Source organism: Quercus suber, unplaced genomic scaffold (genome assembly GCF_002906115.3).
Source record: "Quercus suber isolate HL8 unplaced genomic scaffold, Cork oak 2.0 scaffold_492, whole genome shotgun sequence".
NCBI classification, from domain to species: domain Eukaryota; kingdom Viridiplantae; phylum Streptophyta; class Magnoliopsida; order Fagales; family Fagaceae; genus Quercus; species Quercus suber.
In genome coordinates, this window is record NW_027069941.1 from 209719 (window position 1) to 236058 (window position 26340).

The 26340-nt window shown below is 35.8% G+C and overlaps 1 protein-coding gene across 1 annotated transcript in view; it reads right to left on the reverse strand.

Moving 5' to 3' along the window:
• LOC112023786 (uncharacterized) overlaps positions 1-26340 on the reverse strand; it is an 82843-nt gene that overhangs the window by 41744 nt on the left and 14759 nt on the right. The window contains exons 16-33 of the mRNA XM_065763100.1: positions 24527-24647; positions 23778-23978; positions 22778-22981; positions 22558-22667; positions 20651-20747; positions 20441-20539; positions 15424-15585; positions 15266-15340; positions 14701-15183; positions 13334-13681; positions 13095-13226; positions 6749-6862; positions 6487-6671; positions 6288-6396; positions 3850-3993; positions 3381-3719; positions 1909-2157; positions 1655-1846 (exon numbers count right to left, since the gene is read on the reverse strand). Of these exons, the coding sequence (XP_065619172.1) occupies positions 1655-1846; positions 1909-2157; positions 3381-3719; positions 3850-3993; positions 6288-6396; positions 6487-6671; positions 6749-6862; positions 13095-13226; positions 13334-13681; positions 14701-15183; positions 15266-15340; positions 15424-15585; positions 20441-20539; positions 20651-20747; positions 22558-22667; positions 22778-22981; positions 23778-23978; positions 24527-24647 (3364 nt within the window). The remainder of the gene's footprint in view (positions 1-1654; positions 1847-1908; positions 2158-3380; positions 3720-3849; positions 3994-6287; positions 6397-6486; positions 6672-6748; positions 6863-13094; positions 13227-13333; positions 13682-14700; positions 15184-15265; positions 15341-15423; positions 15586-20440; positions 20540-20650; positions 20748-22557; positions 22668-22777; positions 22982-23777; positions 23979-24526; positions 24648-26340) is intronic.

Genomic DNA, 26340 nt, shown 5'->3' on the forward strand with positions numbered 1-26340 from the left:
CTAATTGCCCGAAATGAGAAGAAAAATATCTGATAAGGTCCTCAGTAATATTATCATGACTTTCGAAGTCGTGTGCATAAATCAAATTTCTAAAATAATACAACAAATGATAAAACAAGTAGAAACGAGCAATATGTGACTTGCCCAAGGCAATATTTTATTATGTGGATTATTTAGTTGGACAACCACTATGTCTATGTTGTTTCCCATAGAAAGTCTATATCCACTTAATAACATAACCATTTTCTCTTTGAACAGTAAAAAAAAGAGGTGGAAACCAAAAACAAATAAAGTAAAATAAAAATTGCTTTGCTATAAAACAATTGATGCAGGTTGAGTTTGATTCCTCCACTCAATTAGTAGTACCTCTAGAGTCCATTTCTACCCCATAATATGAGTGAAAAGAAAATGTAAAGACTACCATTAAAGAAGCCCATGCAAGACTTACTATATCCAAGTGAATTATATCCCCTTTTCAAATGAAATTTGAAGACCTATTGATTCTAACAAATGATTGCAAAGTTGATCATTCGGACCTTTCAATTCATAGATTGGCTCACGGACCTATGAATGGGGAAATTCGCAAACTCACAAAGAAAAAAGGAAGTGAGTTAGATATCACACTAGATAGATATCATATCATGGAATACAGTCACCTTCAAGATGCATTGGTGGTGAAATGGAGACACAGATCAAAATGAATTTCTATTTTAACTAAAGAGTTATGGATGACTTGACAATTCATTCCAATTCCAATCAACTAATCGCATATTTTCCAATGCAAGGAGTTTGTCTATGTTTCTACTTTATTACTTTATGAATATGATATTTTCTGGGCATTTCTAATAATAGCAAGTGCTATTCCTATTTTGGCATTTCTGATTTCGGGAATTTTAGCCTGATTCACAAAGGGCCAAAAAAAATTTTAGTTATGAATCTCTTGATTAAAAAAAAGAATATGTGAGAGAAATCCAGGGATTGCACATTCAATTCAATGATACATTCATTATCATTATATTAATAATTACATTAAATTAGATTCATTACATGAATAAATATAATTAGATCATCTATATTAAATATTATTTAATATAGAATTTAAATGCTCTTTTATAATAGATAAAAAATAAAACTTTTACTATTAAAAGTACAACTTACCTTGCATAAGGTGATACTTTAAAAGGTTGTACTCTTTTGAGGTGAAAATAAGCTCATCCAAGCAAAGCCTAATGTGTTTGATTATATTAGTGGAGTTTATCTTCAAATTCATACTCTACTTTGAAGTAGTTGTACATTCTCTTTGGCTTGCCTAGTCTAATGCATTGATAATATACACTTCTTTTTTATTTTTTGAACTTCCTTTGTATACTTCCTGGTACATAGGGTTGCATCCGTTTGCACTTTTTTGATGAATTTTACGACTTATGAACAAAAAAAACTTATCCCAGTTCTTCTCTCTTTTTTGGCCTCTTTCCCATGTTAGCAATGACAGAAATTTTAGGCACTCGTTATAAAGAGTTCACTAACATATTTATCTTCAAGGTAATTATTACGACCAAGTCACAACTACAATTAAGGACTCTAACTGACCTTTGAATCAAGTAAAAAAAATTATGATGAATTCAGAGTAATACGGAATTATGAGAAACTGGACCTGCAATTCAATGATAAACTCTGTCGATCTGTCAGCCATCATATCTTGAGAAGGTACATCATTAATACTTTCTCTTGAAGAGCTAGTGTGAGGAACTTCATTCTCTTCATCCAAGTAGACCTGATCATCCTTTGAAGCAGAATAGCTACTGTTGGCTCCTAGAAATATACAAGAATCCAAGTACCGGCCATTCTTCACAAACAAAATGAAAAGCAGTTAAAGTTCTGGGAAAGTATGAGTTTTCTATTTTAAACTTTTTTTTTTAAAGAAAGTGGTTTTATACCATTCTCTCTAAATTCATTTGCATCAAGTACATGCTGGTTTTCATCATAAGTCACAGTATCAAGCGGGCTAGGACCAATGTTCTCAGGTTTTCCTATCGCCAGCTTAAACTCTTGTTCAGTCCCCTCACGATCATCAATCACTGTGAAACCCTTTAGTGTTGCTGAAAGAAAACCTTCTCCCAGTGTGTTAGACTTGTAGAGTAACCAAGCATCACTAATCTGCAGAAGAAATGAAACCAGAAAATGTTATATACAATCACTGTGATGAAATAAATGAAAACTTTAAAATGTAATAAACATCCTGATTTAAAACAACTTAAAAAAGGAAGATACACACACACACAGGAAAAAGGACGAAAAACACACACATAAGTGGTAGTTTATCATGCACAGAGAACTTTTTCCAATCTTAGATGGAGATCACTTATAGGAACGACATTATGCTAATGCATGTTCCACAAGCCAAGAAAGCATCAACTTCTTAATCTGATTATGACTTGGTCAAAAGAGAAGATACAGCTATGGATATAAGAGCATCTCATGTAGAGGTCCTGTGAAAACTCAATATTTTATGATGAGTCGAATATAATGGTTTCACTGTTTACTGATTTTCCATTCAAAACAGTGGCTTCGAGTCCAAATTTACTAAACAGTTTCTGAATAGTAGCTTTAGTCCATTGGTGGGTCAGTATTTACCAAGAGAAACTTCACCAGATTAAAATGAAGTTAAACTGTGTGGAGCTGAGCCAAGTCCACACAGAAAGAGAAGACCACACCTCAAAACTTATGTCCACTGAATAAAGTAAGGCAAAAAATGAGGATGATGGAGGAAAATGGTGAAAAGGAAACAAGTTTTAGAAAACTAAGTAGCTTAGAGAAAAGAATGAATGAACTAGCTCTTCAAGAGACACATTCTGGGAATAATACCTAATAGGTAGAGATTTCTTGGATTCAAATTCAACTAGTTACAATGAGGGCAGCCTTGCTTATTTATAGATACATAAGCATGCTGCTGATTGGCTAGAAAGTTAGTTACAAGAACCTACCATGTGGCTGCCATGTGATTGGCCAAAGCTTAACAAACATCTTTACTAACCGTTAGGCTATTGCATAACAACTAGCTTTAAAAATGAACTACATCAGAGGATGAAGGTCATGTTTTTAGTTAATATGGTTCAGGAAGAAAACAGCCAAAGGATGGAGTAAATGGATCTGAAAAGGTTTAAATATTGGGTGAAAGGCCAATACTGATCAAATTGTTTACAACTGATTTCCCATCAATTATATTCATGCACTGGATTATTTAACAAATTGGGACGAGTTTTTTAAACCATTCATGGTATAGAAATTACCGTAAAAAACTTCAAAATATCAACAACAAAAAAATTACAATATTATTATGGAACGCTAAGAGTAGATTTACAAATTAATGAATAAAATACCTGCACAATAGCTAGGGATGCACCTCTAGCTGACCCTGCATATAAGCTCAATTCCACCAGATTTATAACAACTGACACTTTTATCACAATCCAGGCTTCCCCATTTGCAGCTTCAGATACAACACCAGCTGCATCTTGTGGAACAATGGTTTCTACAGTTTCAGATACAACACCAGTTGTATCCTGTGGAACAATGGTTTCTACAGCATCAACTGAATATGTCGGAGAATCATGTTTCAGTGGAGGCACAACACGTGGCGTCTCTGAAATATTACTAAGTGCACATTCAGTGATAATCTGGTACTCCCCACTAGAAAGAGCTGCTTTCAATTCCTCTATCTGAAAAAGCATAATGTCAAATATAAAGGTAGATATTAAGTCCTTACATGAACTGTAACCATCTTAAATTAACAAAGTAAACAACAATAAGCTCTTGAAAGATCATCCCAATAACCACAATATTTATTACCTTGATTGCAACTTCAGTACTTGGTACTTGATGCAACAAATCACGGAGTGACCTTTGGATGACAACAGAAACGCCCTTCACATCTTGAATTATGCTTTCACCTAGTTCTGTTCCCGTACCAACATTTAAATTGATGTCCTCAACCTATCCACAAGAAACAAGGTCAAAAGGCAACAAAATAGCAATGCAACAACTGAGACATCAGATCAATTTTGATATCATTTTTACTTTGAACACCCAAAATGCTTGAAATCTTCCTTGATTTACTTCCTTAACTTGATGTTGAGGACTAGGAAGTTCTGAATTGGTGCCATATATACTTCGAGAAGTAAATAGTTTGTTCCCCCTTCCCCCCCAAATGGAAGTTTTAAGGGGACTACAGCCCCCGGGATTTGAAGCCCCACTCTTCCCATGGGGGAGAGGCAGTGGTACCACTCAAGCTAATAGGCTCAGGAGTTTTAGGTTAAGAAGTTATTTTAATTAATGACATCTCTTATGGCCCTTCTTTAACCACAAGGTGATACCGTAGGGTTCACTAACTCTAGTCTGTAGCTCCTTTTATCTTCTTGTTTCCTTTATTTGGTCTATGTAAAATCAAACAGTGTGCTGAGATAGGGTTTGCAAACTCTAGCTCCTTTTATCTTCTTGGTTCCTCTATTTGATCTGTGTAACATCAAACGTTGTGCTGAGACTTGTTGATGTCTGCTGATCTGGTTTGGAAAGGGTGAGAATATGAGAGGACTTAAAACAGTCAAGGGCGATGGGAGGTGGGCGTGGTATTTAGCAGAAGATTTCAATGTCGTATGATCACCAAACAAAAGGTGGGGGCTTAAAGAGCTTTCATTAAGCCACGTGCAACTTTTCCTACCCGTGACTTGGGCTTACCATTGGAGTCTAAGTTGAATCCTCGTGGAATTGTATAATGGAAAGACTGAAAATAAGTAAGCTAGGTGGAAGAAAATGTCTCTCAGAAGCGGGAAAACTCACTCAAAATAGCACTTTGTTGAACTTACCTACTTATTTTCATGTCCCTATTAACTATGCCAGTAAGGGTGGCAAACAGGCTGAAGAGATTGCAATAGGATTTCCTTTGGGATGGCAAGGGAGAGGATAGGAGATTTCATTTGGTGAATTTGCAAGTTGGTGTGTTCTCCACTGTGTGCAAGAGGCTTGAGTATTAGGAAGTTATTTGCCTTTAACTTTGCTTTGCTAGGAAAATTCTTCCAGGCTTTATTGATAAGACAATCACTTATGGAAACACTTGGCAGTGATGAAATAAGGGGAGCAGGAAGGAGGTTACCTTGAGCTCAGTCCATTGCTCACATGGGGTTGTAATCTGGAAGGGGACTGAAATAGGATGTGGAATTATTATTTTTTTTTTTTCCTAGATATGTTAAATTTAGAATTGGGGATGAAATAAAAGAGCAGCACTAGTTTGATGTATAGTGCATGGATGAGGCATTAAATGATTCATTTATAGAGTTGTTTGAGATTACAATAAAAAAAATTTTAAAAAAAAAAACTACAATAGCATGTGATTATACGAGGGGATTCATGAGGCAGGTTCAGGATTGGGATTTTTTTTTTCCTTTTTTGATAAGTAAATAATGCTTCATCTAAGAAAAATGAAAATTATACAAGGAACCAAAGCACACGGACAGTGTACTAAGTAACCAACAAGAAAAAGAAAAAAAATGATTTATAAAAATTTTGAGATTCAATTTTATAATTGTGGAGCTGAGTAACAAATTATTTAAATCCTAGATTTTAAGTTAGGTTTTGTTTTTATTTAATATTAAACTTAAATAATTTACTATTTTCGTAATCAGTTATTATATTGAGGTTGATTGAAATGTAGTCTATTATAGTGTTGAAGTTTATTATCTTATTATTGATTGAGATAGAAACCTCTTTGTAGAATACAATATTAATCAAGGTTTCTATTTTCTTATATTTATTTATTTAGAGATTACACCCAGATGTAAGCATGAAATGCCAACTAAGTTCTTTGAACAAATTGAAGATTTTGATGTCTAGAAATTTATAAGAAGTTTTTTTGAAGGTATTAGCATTGCTTGTTAATTTTTGTTTTGCAAATTGTATTTCACGGTGTTAGAAGTATGTGGTTAAATAATTAAATTTATCATATTCCAATAGTTTAAACTTTTGGAACAATCGGTAATTTAACATGGTATCAAGAAGTCATAAGTTCGATCCTTGTCTCCTCTACTCTACCTCCCATTTAAAATCTCACTTGTTGGGCCTCACCTACTAACTGTCCACTCTATCTGCAGTTTTACAGCAAACCTTTCAATCTTGCAGCCTTGTTCTGGCTGCATCAAACCCACTAAGGGAACATCCAGACCCTGCCACTACATTTGTGACCGCTTTTTTATTGAAACTACTCACTGAATCAAAATATATGCAATAAACCTCACCTGAACTGTTAATATTTCCAAATGCACAGCATTCATTTCACTTTTATGTCCACAAAACCATCGGAATGTGTTCTGGACAGTTATGTGAACAATGTCAAGCTTCAAGTAGCTGTAAAATAGAGAACTCAAACAGTTAGACTAAGTGTCATATCACTACCACTAGAATGCATTTATTAGTATAGGGCCAAGATACACATACTCAAGGCTGTCTGTCCTCCGCGGCATTAATATTATAGGCTTTGTAAGAGAAAGGTCCAATTTTACTGCAGGTGATCCTTCAATTTCACTAGCTGTAAGCAACTTCTCTGAATTTGTCACTTGATCCTTTAACTTGACAACAGGTTTTGAATTGTTGGGAACAAGACCCATAAAATAACTAACCACCTAAATGTCATTTAAAAGATATATGAGAAGTTGGATAGAGTTTGAGTACATGCGAAATGATTCTAGAAGTAGATTACCTCCTGAATAAATCGATTCAAGTAAACAATTCGTACTTCAGAAAGATGTCCAAAAAGGCTGTACTCATAACCTTTATAGTCTTCATCATCAGCACTGTATGAAGTAAAAACCAACTGCATGATCATGAGTAAATATTTGTAATACAACCCATGATAGCCAAACAAAAGCACATAACACATTAGACAAAATATCAGAGTAATAAGGAATAGGGAAAAAAGATTGTTCACATGAGAGAATGAGCTAAATTTGTCTATAGGCATTAGGCACATTGTTCACATGATTTGCCAAAATCTGTGAAAGCCAAATAATGTCATTCCCCTACAAGGCTTCAACACAGAGGTAATTATATCTCAAAATCATGCCAGCAGTAGCAGAGAAGAGAGGAAGAGAAGAAAAGGCTTCAAGGTTTAAGGTAAAGCAATTAGAGAGTTGGTTGTCATTTTCACTGTTGTTCTACTCATTTTCTTGACACTAAACAGCCATCAAATTCAGTTGGATACACCTTTTAATGACCTAACCTTACCTAAAACCTTAGACATCAAAGCCTATCCAAGAAAACCTTAAAACTCTCATAAGAAATCCTAACGTAAAGCTAAATTTCTAAAGATCCTACATCAAAATTGTTCTAAAAGCCCATTAAGGCCTTTGTCCTGCGTCACAATCACCTCCTCAAAGCTTAAGAAGCTGCTGGAATCTCACCAGATTCAATCTCTCCATCAAAGCTATTGTCTACATAAAAGCTTTAATATAAGCTATTGCCAATCCCTTTCCTAGAAAAACTAGGACTCCTAAATTTTAAAGAAAAGTAATTAAGAACTTCTAAAACAAATAGGAAAAAGGATACAAAACAAATAATAATAATAATAAGACCATGGGCCTCTGGTACAGCTCATTCCAAAAAATATATAAATTATCAGATTACCTATATATTAGTAAAGCTTAATTAAAACTTAATCAGCAGAAAATAACAACAAACAAGACTCAATTCAACTTTGATTAGCTATGCAATCTCTCAAGAAAGCTCTCCATCATCTAGAACATCCCAAATTAATGCTTGGGCGCTAAAACTAACCTCCTCTTGCCTCTAATAAATCTTCAAAGGGGGCCGCAAGTGATGTTTCCTATCACGTTGTTTCCTTTGAATCCTTTATTGATCCATTTTGGGAGGGATTCAACATGGAAAATCTAAGTATTAGATCATGTGGTATATGATGTTTGGAAAGCAATTTCATAATTCTGACTTACCTACGTATGGCTTTAGTGGAAGTTTACAGAAAATAAATATTCATTGGCACATGAGAAGATTTTAAAGATTAAAGATAGTCCCTAATATGTTGGTTTCAAGAGCTATCGTGCAGGACACCATAATAAATAAATAAAAAGCATTGTTTGAGACTCCAACAGATCATGGAAAATTAAAATTTTACATCAAACTTGTTTGTGTATCCATGTCCATATGTTAGTTCTCCCATAGTGCAATTGAAATTACACATCAATATTGGCATAATCCCAGTACTTCATAGTGCATTAACTAGACAACTTAATGTTTTAGAAAAGCCATTCATGGGAAGAAAAACAGTGAACAACAAAACCTCATAGTGCATTAACTAGACAAACAACTTAATGTTTTACAAAAGGCGTTCATGGGAAGAAAAAATTTGAACAAAGACTAGTTTACTGATATATCCACTACCATCAAATATCCTCACCATTGAAACAGCTCACTACACTAGATAAAATTAATAGAAAGCACAAGATTTCTAATGATTGGAAGGGAGGAAAAAAAAAAAAGGAAAACCTGACAATGAATTATTTTAAAATAAAAGAGAGAAAGAATGAAGCGTTTTTGAGGAAAGGAACTTTAAATGCATAAGCGAAAGTCCAAGATTCATGGATAGTTATCCTCATAGATTTTTTTTTTTTTTCTTTTTCTTTTTTTAAGAAATAAGAAAGACATATATAGAAAAAGCTACTTTATGCAAAAGAAGTACAAAGCAGTCAAATATTACAAGGAAGAACAAAGAAAGAACAAAGAAGAAAATTAATTACAAAAGAGGAGAGAACAAAGGAACAAAGGGAGGGAGTCACTAGATGTAAGTCCCCAAGCCAAGACCAATCAAATAGAGAACCATTAAAAGAAACAAGCTGCCGGTCTCCTAAGCTATCCAAGTCCTCAAATGTTTGCCAGTTACGCCCCCTCCAGATACGCCACATTAAGCACAAAGGAACTAAATTCCAAATGTTTGACAAGTGCTTCTCCAACCAAAGAGAACATCTAAAACCGTTCTTGGTAAAACCCAAGAAACCCCAAAAGAACTAAAAACAAAGCTCCACAACCGATGAGCCTTCTTAGAGTGAAGCAACAAATGATCCGCAATCTCTCCACAATAGCTACACATTACACACCAATCAACAAAATCAAAACCCATACTTCTCATGTTATCACTCATGAAAATCTTATTCCAAGCTGCGGTCCAAACAAAAAAGAGACACACCGAGGGCCTTAACTTTCCAAATACCTTTCAAAAGAAAGACTAACAGAGAAGCAACCTCCCAACTCATAATAAAACAAACGGATGTCAAAATCCTCATTTTTCTTTAACTTCCATCTCATACGGTCCCCATTTTCCGTTAAATGTGTATTGGATTCCAAAATACGAAGGAAATCCACCTCTAAATCCGACTCCCAATCATTCAAATCCCAAGTGAAACGTACTTCCAAAATCCTCTCTCCCCTACCCCCTATCTTGTCAAGGAAAAGTCTACTGAAGCCTCTCTATTAACAGAAATCTCGTACAAAACCGGGAAGGTCAATTGAAGAGGTTGATCCCCACACAACCAACCTTGGCAAAATTTCACTCTATTCTCCACCCCAATCTCAAACCGAGTATTTTTGCTAAGAGTCTCCCAACCCATATGGATGCCTCTCCATAAACCACACTCATGTATACCCCAATCCAACTTAGAAGTCATATTATCACTCATGAAAATCTTATCCCAAGACATAGGGAGAGAATCACTAGAGGTGAGTCTCCAAGCCCTAGACCAGTCAAACAAAGCGCCACTGAAAGAGGCTAAAAGCTGGTCATCCGAACTATCCATGTCCTCAAACGTCCTCCTGTTTCGCTCCTTCCAAAGACACCACATCAAGCATAAAGAAGCTAAATTCCAAATGCTAGACCAATGCTTTCTAGGCCAATTCCACCAACCGAATAGAGTATCCGCAACCGATCTTGGCAAGACCCAAGAAAACCCAAAAGATCTAAACACCAAACTCCACAGTCGATAAGCCTTACCAAAATGTAGTAACAGATGATCCACCGTCTCCCATTACTACGGCACATGATACACCAGTCAACAAAATCCCATCTACCCCTCAAATTATCACCAATAAGGATCCTATCCCATACAGCAGTCCACACAAAGAAGGAGACACGCCGAGGAGCCTTAACCTTCCAAACACCTTCCAAAGGAAAGTAATGGGCAAAGGACTTCTTAACTTATTGTAGAACGATCGAATATCAAAGTCCCCATTCTTTGACAACTTCCATCGAATACGATCTCCGTTTTCAGTAGGAGGTAGATTTAAGCCCAAGGTACGGAGAAAATCATCCACCTCACCCATTTCCCAATCATTAGGTCTCCGAGTAAAATAAACATCCCAACTTCTCCACTCCTCAATCCCCAACCGTTCGAGAGAAGAGGCCACCGATGCCCCTTTATTAGAGGCAATCTTATACACCCTCGGATAAGTCAACAAAAGTGGAGAATCCCCATACCATTGATCTGTCCAAAGCTTCACTCTATCTCCCACCCCTACCTCAAAACGAATATTCTTGCAAAAATCCCCCATCCCATACAGATACTTCTCCACAAGCCACACCCATGAACCCCTCTACCTAACTTGGAAGTCCATCCCCCCCAAAAACACTTTTCCCCAAACTTCAAAGTTACCACCCTCCTCAAAAGCCATGTCTCCTCAACCCCAAAATGACATAGCCATTTCCCTAGTAAGGCTAATTGAAGGTAGTCAATTTCCTTATTCCTAATCCACCATTTGCCATAGGCACACACCTTACTCCATCTTACCAAATGTGACTTGGAATCACCCCACAGAAAGTCCTTTTGCAACTTCTCAATTTTGTTAGCCACATGAATAGGAATGGTAAAAAGCGATAAAAAATAAGTAGGAATACTAGATAACGTACCTTTAAGCAACGTCATATATATACCACCCTTAGACAAATAGAGCTTCTTACAACCTTAGACTAGATGTCCTCATAGGTTTTTATTGTTGATTCTTCTTCCTTTTTGGTTTTTTTTTTTTTTTTATATAGATAATGTGAAGGTCAGTGCATAATTGAATACATCCATAGTTACCACAACAACCGTGTTAAAGTATTGGGTTTAAGATGCTGCAATGGCCCAAAAATTTCAGTTATGTTGTAAGCTCATATTGGACTAACCCTAGCTTCTAGCCTCTATATATACCATGTTAGGGCTATTCGCTACAATAATTGACTTAAGTATACAGTAAAGATGTAGCCATTAGGGCTTTATTCCGTGGATGTAGGCCGTTGACCGAACCACATAATCCCTTGTGTTCTTTTCTCTTTCTTGCTTCCACTTCTCTATATTATTTTATTCTTGCCTTTAACATAGTATCAAAGCCGATAGTTGTCTGTGGTTATTTGCTTGTGCAACCTTCAAATCTAAGAGTACGTTTAATACGCTGTAATAACTCTTGTAATGGAATAGTTATTCAAGTGTAATAACAATTCGATCATTTGGTTGTATCTTTATTACGTGGATTAGTTATTACATTGGAATGACTATTCTATAAATTGAAGAATAGCTATTTCTCTTTAAAATTGATATAATAGCTATTCCTTAGTGCATATAATAGGTTTTAAAATTAATATATTTCCAAAAATATAAATTTTCCTTATATATCACTTTTTACAAGTTTTCCATATGTAACAACCAAACTTATGAATAGTAATAGTTATTCCATTACAATATCTTCTATTTCTAGTAATAAAGATTACTATTTCTAATATAATTTACATTCAGTGTACCAAACATACCCTAAGTTAAGTTTGTTAGTTGTTCTTGTTAGTTGTTGATTGGTTGTGGTTGTGTGATTATGGTAGTTGTTGGTTGTTGGTGATTGTAGCCGTTGGTTGTTCTCAGCAGATTGGCTGCTATTGCTGTTGGTTGTTTTAGTTCTCAGGTTGTTATCTTGTTGCCGTCGCCAGTGGTTGTTGCTGGTGGCTTTCGTTGTTGTTGTCATTGGTGTTGCAGATCCAACCTGTATACATGGATCTGCCCAAGATTCAGATCTAACTGCAACCCAGCTTGGTAGATATTGCTGGTTGACCTATTTTTTGTTGTTCTTGGCGGATCAGTGGTGGTTTCCGACCATCCTCGACAAATTTTAGTTTTTTTTTTTTTTTTTTATTCTCAACACTTCTTGGTGGCCCTCCTGTTATTTGGTTGTTGTTTCCAGCATGGTCATGGCAGATCTGGTGCTCCTCAGTGGGTTTCAACATTTCCTAGTGGTTTTCCGGTCATGGAGGTTGCTCACCAGAGATCACGGTAGCTTTGCCTCAATCTCTAGGTAGTTTCAAGTGGTCTCGGTGGTGGTGGTTAGTTGTTGTCGTCGGAGTTGTTGTTGCCAGCGCAGTGGTCACCAGTGTCTTCAGGAGCAGCCGGTGTTGGTTGTTAGTCAAGGTAGATAGGGAAATCCCTTGTTTGCCTATTTGGTGGATTTTGGTGGTTTGGGTATAGTTTTGGTTGTCCCTTATCCATGATAAGGATAGTCTAACCCCTATGAAACCTCTGTTTGGTTTTGTTTGATATTGAAGAACTTCAACCAATTCATCTCATTTTTTGGTCGGTTCAACTTCAATTTTGACCAGTTCCCTTAAGTTTTTGGCCGGTTCATATTGTTTTCAACCTCTTCAAGCAAGTTGGCAATTGTGTGTTACAAGCTAGACCTATATGACTGTATGCTCCAGCTTGAGAGGGACTGTTAAAGTATTGGATTTAGTTGATGTAAGGCCCCAAGAGACCCAGTTATGTTGTAAGCCCATATTGGGCTCACCCTGGCTTCTAGTCTCTATGTATACCATGTTAGGGTTCATTGTAATAGTTGACTTGAGTATACAACAAATATGCAGCTGCTAGGGCTTTATTCTATGGATGTAGGCCATTGGCCGAACCACTAATCCCTTGTTTTCTTCTCCCTTTCTTGCTTCCGCTTCTCTGTATTATTTTATTCTAGTCTTTAACAAACCCAAATACACAAACACACACACTGCAAGCGCAAGAGAGAGAAAGTACCTCAACAAATGAACTGCCCCCTGGATTTCTCATATCACAAGCCCAAAAATACATATGGCTGCTAGGAAGACTGTCATCGCTTATTCTCAGATTTCCCAGCGCTGCTTTAATACTAAAAGATGATGGGAACACCTTAAACCCAAAAAAACAGTCAATAAGCACTATATATTAAAAGTTTACAACTAAGTAAAGATAAAACAAATTTTTTAGTCTTGAGGTTAGGAGAAGAGCAAGCAGACCATAATATCCATCAGCAAATTATCCTGTGAGAGACTGGCTAGCTTAGTTTCATCTTCGTTCATCAACAAAATCTGAGCATGCGCCATATGCAATGTTAAATTGAACATGATTCTCGATTTCCCCTTTCCTAGCAAGCCTTTAACTACAGGCTCCTCAAATAACGTTGAATACTTATCATCAACCACATCTTCCCTGGAGACATCCTGTTTCATAATGGCTGTCGAAGAGCTATCACTGAATGATTCAAGCCTATCATCCTTAATGTTAATAGCATTAACAAATTCCATAATGGCAACAATTGTTTTTCGACGACAGAAGAACGACAGGGTAGCCAGGGTCACTTTGACCTGAATATGAAGTAATAAGTCAAATAATCAAATAATGGGCTATAGGCAGAATTTTAAATGCAGAAAATACCCCACCTGATTATCCATATTATTATATCGTGGAGAGTTCTGGTCATAAATAATTATCTGAGCTTTCACAAAACTATCCAAAGTATCAGTTAATTCAATTTCCTGACTCTTGGTTTGAAGAGCAGCCGTAGGGAGTAGACCAGCCATACGGTCAAAACTAGGGGGTTTCAATGATAAAATTTCAGATCCAGATTCATTTCTTGGTGACTGCATTGGATAGTCAACAGAATCAACCAAATTCTCTGGTGCCTCATAGAAATTATCATCTCCTTCACTTGAAGTTGCATTATTGCTGTCAGTTACATTATTGTTTTCAAAGCTCTGACTCCCAGCATCATAGAAGGATGAATGTGAAGCTGCACTCCGGATGACTGACCTCGCCAGGAAACAAGGACGAGACACTCTATTGCAGGAAACTAGATCTTCAATCTCCAAAGATTTCAGCACAGTTCCAATGAACATATCATTCTCTATAATTGAAAGCTCAACCTGTAGTTGCAATGAAAAGCCTCAAAAGAGCAAATACACAAAAACATGCATAAATTGATGCTCAGTTCTATATCTATGTTACCTGACCACCTATTGCCCGAAATTCAAATAGACGACTCTCTTCAGCAAGAAGCACAATTGAACATGATTCTCGATTTCCCCTTTCCTAGCAAGCCTTTAACTACAGGCTCCTCAAATAACGTTGAATACTTATCATCAACCACATCTTCCCTGGAGACATCCTGTTTCATAATGGCTGTCGAAGAGCTATCACTGAATGATTCAAGCCTTTCATCCTTAATGTTAATAGCATTAACAAATTCCATAATGGCAACAATTGTTTTTCGACGACAGAAGAACGACAGGGTAGCCAGGGTCACTTTGACCTGAATATGAAGTAATAAGTCAAATAATCAAATAATGGGCTATAGGCAGAATTTTAAATGCAGAAAATACCCCACCTGATTATCCATATTATTATATCGTGGAGAGTTCTGGTCATAAATAATTATCTGAGCTTTCACAAAACTATCCAAAGTATCAGTTAATTCAATTTCCTGACTCTTGGTTTGAAGAGCATCCGTAGGGAGTAGACCAGCCATACGGTCAAAACTAGGGGGTTTCAATGATAAAATTTCAGATCCGGATTCATTTCTTGGTGACTGCATTGGATAGTCAACGGAATCAACCAAATTCTCTGGTGCCTCATAGAAATTATCATCTCCTTCACTTGAAGTTGCATTATTGCTGTCAGTTACATTATTGCTTTCAAAGCTGTGACTCCCAGCATCATAGAAGGATGAATGTGAAGCTGCACTCCGGATGACTGACCTCGCCAGGAAACAAGGACGAGACACTCTATTGCAGGAAACTAGATCTTCAATCTCCAAAGATTTCAGCACAGTTCCAATGAACATATCATTCTCTATAATTGAAAGCTCAACCTGTAGTTGCAATGAAAAGCCTCAAAAGAGCAAATACACAAAAACATGCATAAATTGATGCTCAGTTCTATATCTATGTTACCTGACCACCTATTGCCCGAAATTCAAATAGACGACTCTCTTCAGCAAGAAGCACATTCATGAAGCTCTGTTCCTGCTGAAAAAATTTGCAGATTTCTCAAATCTCTAAGCACTTCCATCACAAGGTAACTTCATAGAAAATAAAAAAACTAAGCTTACCTGGTAACTATAACTGAAGCAAACCTTTAGTTCATCAAGAAAACCAGTGACAAAGAGCCTCTCCATATTCACATCAATTACATCAAGTTTGTCACCATATTCAGCTTCAGAATCCTCTGGGTCTGATGAAGTTTCCGATAAAGTAGTGATAGGAGCAGCACCCTGCACAAAAGTCAGGGAAATCCCTATTATTGCAGCAAAAGGTATTATCTGGTCAAAGGCAGAAACTGATCTTGAACAAAAATATATATATTTTGCACCAGTACTCCTTATATAGCACTGCAGTGTAAAGTATGTCAATTAGCAATAGCCCTAAAGCCAATATAAAACAGAATCAGGTGCTCTCTGTTATTGCCTACTAGAGATTATCTTGGGAGAAATAAAAAAGGTGTAATTTGAAATAATACTCATTAATAGACTCAACCAAACTAAACCAAATTGGCTATCTTCCTTACGTCTTCAGAAATGTCTAAGGGCATATTAGCACAATGGCTGTTCACCACAGTTTAGGCAGTAAAAGTTTGAATGGGGAAGGTGGTTGTCTCTTTCCATATTCTTTACCCTGGTACCATCCAGTTCTACAGACATATGGGGAAAATTAACTCCTAAGCTTTCTATGCATCAAAAACTAGTACTAATTAATTGTAGTAGCTTTGAGTGTGGTTGCTGGTGCTCAGAGTTTGCTGCTGGTTCTCATGGAGTTTGCCTTTGGAAACATATTCGAAGGGGCTGGAATCAGTTTTCTTGATTCATTAGTTTTGAGGTTGGATGTGGTACAAATGTTCAGCATTGGCATGATAGATGGTGCGGTGAAAGGCCTATTAAAGAGATGTAACCTAGGCTGTATACTCTTGCTCAAAGGAAGGATTCCGCTTTAGCAGATTTAATGAGTTGGAGTGTGGATAAGATTCAGTGGGACGTCTGCTTCTATATAGCCCTTCATGATTGGGAGCAGGAGTTGATGGCAGATTTCTTAGTCTAATTTATTCCATTAAGGTTAGAAGGGATGCAGAAGATAATATCAGTTGGATGCTGACAAAAAGAAAGCAAGGATTTTGAAGTTAAATCCTTCTATGAAATGCTGCATGGTGAGGGTGTAGTTGATTTTCCTTGGAAGGGTATTTGGAAGGTAAAATCTCCCCTCAAAGTAGCTTTTTTTGTTTGATCTACTGCTTTAGGGAAGATTCTCACAATTGAAAATTTACAAAGACAAGGCATTATCGTAGGGGAATGGCGTTGCATGCGTAAGCAAGGCTTGGAGTCAGTTGATCACCTACTATTACATTGCTCTATGACCAAAGAACTTTCGGTGTTAGCTCTTTGTTTGTTTGGGGTTCATTTCCGAACGAAATCCCTCTTTTTGTCATGTGGATCATTTGGAGTGAAAGGAATTGCCGGACATATGGAGGCATTGAACAACCTATTAAATTACCAACTGTCCCAAAAGCTTAAGCTATTGGGATATGGTAAATTTAATCATTTAACCACACAATTCTAACACTCTCTTTCACGTGTGGACCAAAACTACCTTTTAATAGTTGAGGCCCAACACGTGAAAATTTAAATAAGAGGTAGAGTGGAGGAGATGGAGATCGAACTCAAGATCTCTCGCTCTAATAGCATGTTAAATTACTGATTATCCCAAAAGCTTAAATTAATGGGATATGGTAAATTTAATCATTTAACCACACAATTCTAACTCAAACTATGACTGTGATGAAGCTAGCTTTTTTGCACACTTTATATGAGTGGATGGCTACTAAGAATGGTCATTCCTTCTCTAGTTTGATAGGTTTCATGGACTCTTGTACTTTTCTGTAACTTCATTATACTGCTAGTACCATAACCATGTACTGCTTGCTTTTTTTCTTTTCTTTTTTTCATTTCTTGATTAATGAATTTTTACTTATAAAAAAATAAATTAGTAATAGTAATAGTAATTGAGATCATTATAGTAATCATAATAATGTTTGGGATAATATAGTGCTATCTACAATAAAATAAGCATGGAATGTTAAAACTATAAAACCATTAACATAAGAGCTATAGCCCTCCTAATTTCCATATTGTTACGAGAGCTACAGCCCTCCTAGTTTCCATATTGTTATGAGTCACAGAGACATAACATTAAGTTATAAGTTTGTGCTTATGAATATTACTCTTCTAGAAGATTTTGGAATATTCAAGATATGGTGTCCCTAGTGAGATGACCCTACCAGCTGTCACCGCATCAGAATATTCCCCATCTGAATGTGACCACCTCACTCAAGCATAAGGAATGAATGATCTGAGGGCTGGAATGAAATGTGATGTCGCAAGTGAGATGTCACTACCAGCTGCCATTCTTGTGCTACTAATTATCCCATTAGTAACTTTCTTTTTTCTTTCTTTTTTCAAGTTTTTCCATTAGCAACTTTATTTCTTCTCAGTCGTTGTCCACTTTCTTTTCTTGCTTTATTTCCACACTTTCTGGTATTCCAAATCCTAAAACTATTTAGGATGCACTCTCTGATCTTGGTTGGAGATGACCATTTTACATCAAAACTAGACTTGGAAACTTGTAAAGAATTTCTCTCTCTACGATGACCTTGGAAAAGTATTTATAGAGCAGCCACTTGGGTTTGTTACTAGGGGGAATATAGAGGCAGTGTCTGCAAGTTGAAGAAAACATTATATGGTCTCAAGCAGTCACTGAGAGCATGGTTTGGAAAATTATCTGAAGTTGTCATGAATGTTGATCTCCATCATTGGCAAACAAATCATATTCTGTATTCCCCTCACACACTAATGATGGGTACATGCTACTTGTGGCCTATGTGGATGATATAGCAATTACTAGAGATAACTCGGAAGGCATCTCCAGATTGAAGCAATCCTTGCAACACTTTCACACCAAAGATTTTGGCAAACTTAGATGCATTTTTAGGGATTGAAGTTGCAAGTTCTAGGCAGGGCATCAATTCATCTCAAAGGAAGTAAGTACTTGATATCATCAAGGAGATGGCATTACTGGGTTCTCATCCTATTGACAGTTACGATACAAATCAAACACTATTGAGAGGAGAAGGAGACCTATTTCAGATCCTAACTGATATCATTGATTGGTTGAGAAGCTCAACTATCTCACCATCACAAGGTCAAATATCTCATATGCAGTTAGTGTCAATTCCTAGAAGCCCCAAGACTCTTACATTAGAATGTTGCTATCTGAATTATTAGATATCTGAAGAAAGCCCCAAGTCAAGGCATCTTTTTTAAAAAGAATGGTCATCACATGGTGGAATGTTTCAGATTTCACTAATCCAGACTGAACAGGATCATCTTCAGATAAAAGGTCCACCACGAGGTGTTGCACCTTTCTGAGAGGAGAAAGTCCTGTAACACGGAAAAGTAAAAAGCAAAATGTAGTTGCTCGATCTAGTGCAGAAGCTGAATACAGGTTGATGGCACATACTTGCCAGTTAGCTAACTTGGTTTCACTTCAGGAGTCGGGCTTAACAGTATCTACTCCTATCCCAATATTCTGTAAACATAGAGCTGCTATACACATTGCATCCAATCTTGTGTTCCATGAAAAGATGAAGCACATTGAAGTAGACTGACATTTTGTGAGAATCAAAATTCTTAATGGAGCCATTGCTACACTGTTGATATCTTCATTTGTTTTTCTGATTACATAGGGAACCTTTCTAAAGAAGAGCCCTTTGGACTCACCTCTAGCCAGTAAAATCTACATTGCTGATATCTTTACAAAAGCATTATGCAGATAATGACTATAGTCTATTTGTTCCAATCTGGCTTTATGTCATATATATGAGCTAGCTTGAGGGGTGAGTGTTACAGAGTTATAGAGGTAAATTATATAGAGAATATTGTGTTGTACATTTGTGTTGTATTAGTGATAATCTTCAAGAACAGTCTGGAATATTCAAGTGATAAGATGTCCGTAGTGATGTGTCCCTACTAAATATCACCTCATTTGATGACTCCCCCCCATCTTAGAATACTCCCAATCCTATTGTAACCACCTCTCTGCAATATAAGGAATAAATTATCCGAGGGCTAGCATATAGAATTTCTAGCACCTACTTTCTTGTCAAAAATATATCATTTATTACCACTTTTTTTTTTGATAAGTAATAAGTTATATTGATATAGAAAATGAACACCCTAAAACACAGGGAGTGAACACGGGAAAAGAAATCAAATACAAAAATTGCAAGAGTCTAGGAAATCAATAAAAAAAGGGAATGATTGTTTTTGCAAAGCAAACAACCAATCCCTTAAAGTTCTAAAAAAGAGAAGTTTCAATTCCGGAATAGATCTCTCAATATCTTCAAAACATCTACTATTTCTCTCCCTCCAAAGACACCACATTAAGCACAGATAAAATTATTAAAGCAGATGACAAACTAGAAAAGGTACACGGCACAGAAATAAAAGAAAACCACTTGAAAATTTGTAAGTTCAGAGTCCATCAAACCATGATTTTTTGTTGAGACCGAAAATATATTTATGCTGCTTAAACATAGGTGCCTGTGACATATAGTGATACAAAAAAGAATCTGTATGTACTAGTTATTAGCTCTATTGAAGAAACCATTAACAACAGGCCACTTTCTTTGGACTTCTAGCACAATGCTAGAGTATAAGCAAAACAAAACATTTCCATTAAACTAACAAAACCCCAGAATTATTTAAGAACCTTAAATTTTATTTGATAAGAATATGAAGTAAAGGAAAGCCTCATCAAGCAAGGTTAATTAACACAAAGCACATTAACCAAACTAACAAAACATTTTTTTTTTATAAGTAAACAACACATTACTTAAAATTAAAAGACTCTAAATCATCACACAATCAAAGTACATCATACCACCCTAAGGAACCATGCAAGCCCAAACAAAAAGAGAGATGTTCCACTCACAAATATGACAAGGTTGCACAATGATTAAAATAAGACATTCAAAATTGAAAATATTTTTAGACAAATCAAACTACAAAAAAATTTATTTACCGATGCACGATAAATTGCCCCCTGCAAGCGGTTTTGCCAAGATTTCCTTGAATCATCAGAATCACATCGCAATATTAATGCATTTACATCCTCCACAACCTACATACAAATGATAACTGATATGAACTGATAAGCAAGATACCATCAAAATAAAATGGACAATATTAAGTAAATTCTCTTAGTTGAAATTTATAAAGACATCATTATGACCTTGCTACTGGATCGTGCAGCATTACAAAGAGCCAAAATATTTTCTGCATCACCGACAAGCTCAGGTGGAACTTGATATATATGTTTTCCTCGTAAACTACAAGAAGCATATCATTACAAAAATTATAAAATCAGATATGAATGGAAAGATGCAGAAACTTTTTTTAATATATTGTAAATATAAATGACTAGTTCAAATACAAAGACTCCAAAAACTTGACAGGTTCTGTAAGACTATAACATTCCCAAAGAGGCAAGTTAGGATTCTTGTGGACACCTAATTCCGAACCAAAAAAAAAGAGGACAAATAACAAGAATTGCACTGCACAACTCAGTATAAGACCTAGTAGGAAAGAAATAGAATAATCCAAGCAAAAATGCCAATGTCTGTGCAACTAAAAAAATCAGAGCGTAATAAATGTATCATCATAGTCTAATGTTGTTCTTTAACTATAGAATAATTGGGATATTGATGCATATCAATTACGTAGTGAACAAATCAGCTCAACAAATTTATATATCTTAAACTGCTATCAATCTTAAGAAATATGCATTCTGCATATTTTTCTTCTGCCTATAATAGAAGAAGAATAAAAGATTTCACTAACTGTCTAGCTTAATCAAGCCTCCTTTGAGATGCTTGGCCCATGACATTACAAATTGATCATGTACATGTTCCGAGCAAGAAACTCATCATTTGAGCTAAAAGCATGCAAATGTATATAACTTGGGAAACTAAGATAATTAGGATTCTTTACAGGACAAAGTACATACATCCATGAATGCAATTATGAAATATGTTCCTCATGTTTCTGCTTTGCTCTATCTTTTACGCAACAATGCAATATGGCCAGGATATTGAGCACATTATATATTGCTTTCATTGTTCACCTATTATTGTATAAAGCTAGGGCAAAAGAGTAAACTCAGTGTATACCAATATATATATATATATATATATATTTGTGTGTGTGTGTGTGTGTGTTATCTCCAAAACATGGTATCAGAGCTTTAGCCACCCTCTGCCGTTAACCCCACAAGCACAACCCATCAACTTCCACTGCCAACAACCACCACCCACCTTCTTCTGCCGACAACCAAGAACCCAACCACTTTCCGCTGCTGACAATGACAATGAACACCGATTTCCTGGCTGGAGGCATCAACTAGCTCCGGCAACTACTTCATGATTAGCGCGACATTGTTCCGTTATTGCCTGACCGCGATGTCATTGTGGTTCTAGTTGTCTTCCTCTGGCAACCCACCTACACAATTTTTTGCCGCCAGCCGTAACTCCAATCTTCACACCGCAGGAATTCCAGCCTTGGGTACTGATCTGTCTTTATTTTCTACACAGCAGCCTCTCTATGTTCTTTTTTGGGTAGCCTTGGGTTGACTTACAGTGCTAAGTTTGAGTATTTCAGGTTGCTATAAAGTTGTTTGTGTGGCTGTGGTGAGAGTGGAGTGTTGTACATCACCAATTTTCCATCCCATACTTCTAGTTACTCAAAACAAAGAAAAAACTGCAAAGAATCATGCTTTCCTGGCCAAAATATTAAAAACGTACAACTTATTACTATCGTGTATCGGGCTTGTTAACCTAACCCTAACACATAAAATATTATTTATATATAAAGGAGTACAATGATATTACTATTTTGCCCCTAGCTTATACCCGTAACATTTCTAAATGTTTTTTTTTTTTTTGGCATAGACATTCCTAATATACCAACCAAAAAAAAAATCAAAATCAAAATCCTTTACTTGGAGCAGTTTCTTTCACTCCAATGTTCCCATTGTTTGATTCAATTTTTCCATCTTCTCTTAATCATATTTCAAATATCTCATTTTATGTTAATATATCGTTGTGCCAATAATCAATCAATTTGTAAAGTTGGCATCTGAACCTGATATACTGCTTATAAGACTTAGAGTCAGGGCTCTCAAGTACATAAAGGAAAGGCCCAACTAAGCAGAAGTATCGCCGCTGCCATACAGCTTCCCTATTTCCCACACCCTATCACATAAAAACAAAAGAGAAAGGGTGACGAAATGTTAGCATATATTATCATATCAAGAAATTGAACCACTGCAAAAGAAAGTGGAAGGGGTGAGAGAGAGAAAGACCTTCCAAGTAAGAAGGGACAGCCACCCTTCAAAGTCAGCTTGATTCCAAGGGCGAAGGAGATCAGAGTCCTCACTATCCTTCCCCTGAAAGATCTTCACTACTTGCATCAGTCGATGATACCGAGCTGGAGAAAAGTGAAAACCCAATGATGGCAGCCGTACAGCAAGCCTTGTTGAGGGATAAGATGGGCGCTCTAATCGAATCTTGACATCAAATTAAAGTTTCAATACATGATATCTCACCAGAACATTACAAAATGAACACAAACACAACAATACTGATTAAACTGAAGGACAATGTTGAAAATTACCTGTTGCAGCTTTAAAATAATCCCACACTTATCAATAACAGGCAAGAAACTAACACCACCTATTTTAGTGGAAACAGAATTTCCGTTCAAAGGATTTTGGGGCCAATGGTAATCACCATCAACAAGAAAAGCAGATACATCACTCAAAACCAAATCAAACTGCAAATACATATTGAGCTCCTCAGGCGATCCACCTTCATCCTGCTTACATTTTATAAGCTCTATATGAATATCAGCATAAACAAATTCAAACAGAAATATTTAAGAATCAACTAGCCTCTAAGCACACACTCACGCGCTTAGAGGCTCTTCTATTTTTGGTTAAAGGTTAATAATTTGTATTCATTATAATTTGAGATTGTTACATATTCTAATCATAAAATACCTAGGGGTGTAATGAAAAAAATATTTCATCCACAAACGCATAACACTCATCACATCAGAGTCCTCACTATCCTTCCCCTGAAAGATCTTCACTACTTGCATCAGTCGATGATACCGAGCTGGAGAAAAGTGAAAACCCAATGATGGCAGCCGTACAGCAAGCCTTGTTGAGGGATAAGATGGGCGCTCTAATCGAATCTTGACATCAAATTAAAGTTTCAATACATGATATCTCACCAGAACATTACAAAATGAACACAAACACAACAATACTGATTAAACTGAAGGACAATGTTGAAAATTACCTGTTGCAGCTTTAAAATAATCCCACACTTATCAATAACAGGCAAGAAACTAACACCACCTATTTTAGTGGAAACAGAATTTCCGTTCAAAGGATTTTGGGGCCAATGGTAATCACCATCAACAAGAAAAGCAGATACATCACTCAAAACCAAATCAAACTGCAAATACATATTGAGCTCCTCAGGCGATCCACCTTCATCCTGCTTACATTTTATAAGCTCTATATGAATATCAGCATAAACAAATTCAAACAGAAATATTTAAGAATCAACTAGCCTCTAAGCACACACTCACGCGCTTAGAGGCTCTTCTATTTTTGGTTAAAGGTTAATAATTTGTATTCATTATAATTTGAGATTGTTACATATTCTAATCATAAAATACCTAGGGGTGTAATGAAAAAAATATTTCATCCACAAACGCATAACACTCATCACACCCAAAAAAATTGTTAAGACTTTTTTTTAATGTGAAACGGTTAAGACTTATTAACGGTAAAAAGAAGTGAAATTTTTTTTTTTGAAAACATGAGTTTAGGTAGTTGAAGCATTTCAAATACCTGAATAGAAAGTGTTCGTATTTTGTAGGCAATGTTTTAGTGCAAGTTAAACGTGTATTTTTACCTGATTATCCTTTAGTTTTGTCTCCACTTAAACTTAGGAGTTTTGGAGGTATTTTGGAACAAATAAAAAATCCGGTCCAAATAAAAGAAGCCCCTTAAATAGTAGTATAGATATCGTGGATTAACCTGTGTACGAATTAGCAAATTTCCCAAATCAAGCATGAGTTTTGTCGGATGGGAATTGTCAGGAAGAAAATCAGTAGGAATCATAATTTTGGGAGCTGCAATATCCAAGTCCAACAAAAACCTGCCATCAAATAAATATTATTTGTTATAAAGATTCTTTGCACCAACTGTAATAGACACACATCACATATTATTCCGTTAAATATGTAAAACAGAAAATCTAGAATACAACAAACACCAATACCCAAGGATAAAAAATAAAGTACACTAAAAAAAATAAATAAAAAATAATAATAATTTATAAATAAAAAATTAAAAAAAATTTAAAAAAAAAAAAACCTTTCAAATCCTTAAAAGGTCTATAATCTGTATGCACTCAAATTTTACCAAAATAAGGATAACCCAATTCTTCGGATAGAATTACAATGGAGGAAAAGAATACATTTGATCAACCTTGAACACTTTGTCAATAATCCATAGCCAACCCAAAAAAAAAAAAATGGGAGTAAGGCTTCGCTACTATTGTTGGTGTTGAGGATAATCCAAATTAATGTTACCACATCTAATCTAATATCTAATACTATATATAAAAGCAGAAGCTGAGAAAAAGTATATCTTAAATTGTCTCCCATCATGACAAGTGGCATATTGAATATTAAAAAAATGCCAGATGACATATTGGTACAATCAGAACCAACGTACCAGTCGAAACATTTAAATGCAATTAAAGAGAGTTATGATTTTGACTACTGCAACGTATACTACCATTTAGATGCCCCATGAAACACATCGTTTAAAAAAAAAAAAAAAAAAGATACACACAGCATCGTAGCTGTTAAAGGTGCACAATTTCCTGCGGCATTGTTTGACCAGCTACATCTTTGGTAGTTACCATATTTATTTTACCATTTGTACCTCTCCTATTCTGTTAGAATAGTTTCCAATTCAGCCAATAGGCTTTTCTGAAATAAGAGTTACTCCGGGAGGAAAGCTTTTTTTTTTTCCACAGGTTCAAAGATCAGTATAGTACAGCCATATTTTTCCTTTCATGTTGATTTTATTTTCTAAAGAAATATGTTTTTTGTTTCTTTTTGTTTGATATAATTTATACCACAACAGAAGGAAACAACCAGAAAAACACAACAGAAAACAAATAGAAAGCAAATAACTTTTTAAAAGAAAAGTGTCACTCTTTGACAAAATGGAATATGATAATTACATTAACAAGTTGGTCATTAGATTGAAAAGACATTATAAATTGCAAAAACATGAAATCATCAATCAAACAATCAAATCAAAATATGTCATTTTAGATTTTTTTTTTTTTTTTTAGGAAGAAAATTATAACGTGAGAAAAGAGTAAAGGAAGCCCTTAAACAGTAGTGGAGACGGTATAGGAAAGTGCAAAAAACTTTTTAAAAAATTCATAAGTAAAATGAGGACCTTAGGGGTGATAATTTGAGAGGTAGGGGTTTCGACTTTCTTGATTGGTATGTTATGTGTCGCTATTGTGGGGAGACTACCTCATTTATTGCTACATTGTGAGAAAGCTCACTAGTTGTGGTGTCTTGTTTTTCGATCTTTGGGGTTATGTGGATCTTACCAAAGTCAATACATGCTCTTCTTTTTGGTTGGTGGAATTGGTTGGGGAAAAGGTGCACAATTTCCTGCGGCATTGTTTGACCAGCTACATCTTTGGTAGTTACCATATTTATTTTACCATTTGTACCTCTCCTATTCTGTTAGAATAGTTTCCAATTCAGCCAATAGGCTTTTCTGAAATAAGAGTTACTCCGGGAGGAAAGCTTTTTTTT